This window comes from Rhipicephalus microplus, chromosome 8, assembly GCF_043290135.1.
Source record: "Rhipicephalus microplus isolate Deutch F79 chromosome 8, USDA_Rmic, whole genome shotgun sequence".
NCBI lineage: Eukaryota > Metazoa > Arthropoda > Arachnida > Ixodida > Ixodidae > Rhipicephalus > Rhipicephalus microplus.
The window spans coordinates 60,738,002-60,740,944 of NC_134707.1; the positions used below are offsets into that span (position 1 = coordinate 60,738,002).

Here is a 2,943-nt window from a genome sequence, read left to right on the forward strand (position 1 = left end):
TCGTGGCATAAAAAAATTATTCAGGTAGTCAACCACTCAGCAACACGTGAGGCACGCCGCAAAGTTAATAGCTAAACTATTTTGTCACGCACACAAATGAAATTATTAGCCAAATGTTTCCAATGAAATTTCAATTTTCATTAATTTCCTCTCCCCTCCCATAGCCGAGCTTCGCACGTACACTGTACTTTGATGGATGCAGTACAACGTCTTCCAACGGTTCTCATACACCTCGACTTTATAACGACCGATACACCTCCAATCGCACAGTTCTGCTAGCACCACTACTGCCCCAAGTAAACTAGACGGTGATGTGCCGTTCAACCACTGACGTCATGACGTCAGTAGTTGACCTTTCTGTTCAAGTCACGTGACTTTCCAGCCTTTTATCGACCACCGGAAATTCCAATGCGTTCTGTTTACGTAGCGTAAAACGCGCGATGGCAGAAGTACCATTGACAATAGCTTGACAAGGCGTTTACCCAGATAGCACAAGATACTTCGACGCTTTAACTCCAGGTACACCAGCAATTCTTGCATTGGGGTGGCAGCTTCAGCGCGATTACGGACGGCATGGTGGTCCAGGTGGTCCACTTCGGCAGACTCAGCGGTGAACATCAGCGCTCGGCAAGTGTATCATTCCCACGATCTACTAGCGCACGAGTGCGTAGTTCCGTTTTTTCGTAATGGCAGCTGTAGACTTGAACAGGCTGGACGCCCGACTCTCCCGCCTGCAAGCCGATCAGCTGTATTGCCTGGACGGCGACAGTTCTCTTGGCATCCCGAAGATCACGGGAAGGTCCGTTCCAGGCGCCATCGCCGATGTCCGCGCGTGCATCTCTGCTATGGAAGACACGAATGAGCGGCTCCAGCGTCTATGCGGCATCTACACGGGCCTCATGCTTAAGAAGGCAATCGGTCCCTGGGTTCTCTATCGCGTCGAGAACGCGGAAGATGACCAGCAGGACTTCCTTTTCCACCGCTTCTCGTGGGAGGTGCATTCGAAGCCCGTCCCCGCTGAATCGCTGTCTATAAGCAAAGAACTCACCCAAGGATGTGCACTGGTTCCGCAAAGTGGAGGCATGGGCCACGACGTCTACTGCTTCGCTTTCTTTACATCATCGCCGTGGGTGGCAGTCTACAGACCGCCAGAGGGCAATTCCGATGGAGTGCGTCAGGTTCTCGGCCGTACTTTTGGCGTTCATCCTGAGGAACTCGAGCGAGGCGAGTACTTCAACCAGGATATGGCGTACGAGGCGGCCATGTTGATGGATATTGTCGGAGAACGCTGACGCTTGGTTGATTTGCCCACACTTCACGCTACTCGAAGCCGACATATTATTGCATGGTAAGTTCCTCTGCACTGATTGCATTGACCCTGGCCCAGAGCTTTGTGCAGACAACGTGCCATTGCGTTGCCTCCGGTATCGGAAGATATCGGCCGAGAGCTTCCTGCAGACAACGTGTCATTGCATTGCCTCCTGTATCAGATAATATCGGCGCTGACGGAAACCGACGTCGTTTTTGTAGGGTCTCCATTATTCGTGCGCTTTTGGCGTACCGACACTGCCATGTGATGACGATGTCATGTGATGCCAGGGTGACGTCACATGTTTTGGATATGTGAAATCATCGCTTGGTGATGATTTGTAGATCACTCGTGCTCACGCTCCCGTCTATCTTTTTTCGTGTTTGATTGCGCATATTGCACATTTGCCTTTATGAGATATGTGCACAGATGAGAAAAAAAATGTGATAGCAACGAATTTTACATCTGTTTTATAGAATAGGATTATCGTTTTCAAGCATGCTGGCGTAACACGGGACATGGAGCACTTTTCGGTGCTGTAACGCGAAATAACACTTCGATATGTTGGTTGAAAATGTGCGGTACGCCCCGAGTTATTCGAGAACGTTTTTTATTTATTGCGCGGGCATCATTCGCGTAAAAAGAATATAATGGGAAGTAAACGAAGCTGTCGCTGCCCATGAAGCTGCTGGAGCATTTATGTTTCGGTGCTGAAATAATTTTGTCAACTACTGCTACAGTTCAAGAGATAGTATGCCTTACTCTTATAGCTGAGTTGTCATTTTTCACCCCTGTGATTCTCTTTATAAATTTGCATTAACTTACCTTGATGTCTCAACAAGCTACGAGGGGAGTATAATGATATCGAAACAGTGTTTACGTGACTCTTTAACGAGAGTGATTCTCGTGGCAAGCGAGGGCTAACGAAAAACTTAAAGGACTGTTTTGTAAGCGGGGATAACATCGCCGGTATTTTGATTCGTGTGTGCTACCCCTTGTCGTACTCAGCACAGAGAAATATCAAGCCATAACGCATTTAAATTGATTGACGCATTTAATATTGCTATGCCTAAATTTATTTTCTTGCTTTCATTTACTTTTCCAGCTGGACGACGATGACACAACACGGCCAAGGCTACGTAGTTACGACCCTAAACGCGACGCCAAATTGTCCTTTTACAAATGAGAGCGCGGCGATTCATCTTCCTATAAATACTTTCGTTGTGCTAAAGTAGGTAGGAAACCTTGCAGCGCGTTTTAATTTTGACGCGTGGACGGAAAGCCCTCCCACAAGTATCCTCTGACAACGCCAGAAAGTTTGCTTTGCTGCCTTGCATATTTCGGTTGAAATGGATTGGGAAGATGGCCAGGTAATGTGTGACGGCCTGGAATACGCTGCTAAATAAAATCAGTTTTATCTGTGCTTTGGTACAATGCAGGCTTCTCTTATAAATACTTTCGATCGTTCTCCTCAAAGGCAGAGCAATGAATGGGACAGCAAGAACGGCAAGCAGCTATAAACGCTCTGTGACAAACACAAATAAGGACGCGACAGGTGTATACAAAACGAGTGCGAACTGTCATATTGCAACTAGACTCTACTTTGGTTCTTTCAGCTAGCAACTCGTTCCTTT

At 47.3% G+C, this 2,943-nt stretch overlaps 1 protein-coding gene across 1 annotated transcript; it reads left to right on the plus strand.

The window, feature by feature from the left end:
• Window positions 1-448: 448 nt before the first annotated feature.
• On the plus strand, window positions 449-2,732 carry LOC119183606 (uncharacterized). The gene is made up of 2 exons (XM_037433750.2): window positions 449-1,348; window positions 2,415-2,732. The coding sequence occupies exon 1, from the start codon at window positions 687-689 to the stop codon at window positions 1,290-1,292; it is 606 nt and encodes a 201-aa protein (XP_037289647.2). The 5' UTR covers window positions 449-686; the 3' UTR covers window positions 1,293-1,348; window positions 2,415-2,732.
• The last annotated feature ends 211 nt before the right edge of the window (window positions 2,733-2,943 follow it).

Coding starts and splice junctions, on each gene's coding strand:
- LOC119183606 (XM_037433750.2), top strand. CDS start 687: ATGGCAGCTGTAGACTTGAACAGGCTGGACGCCCGACTCTCCCGCCTG.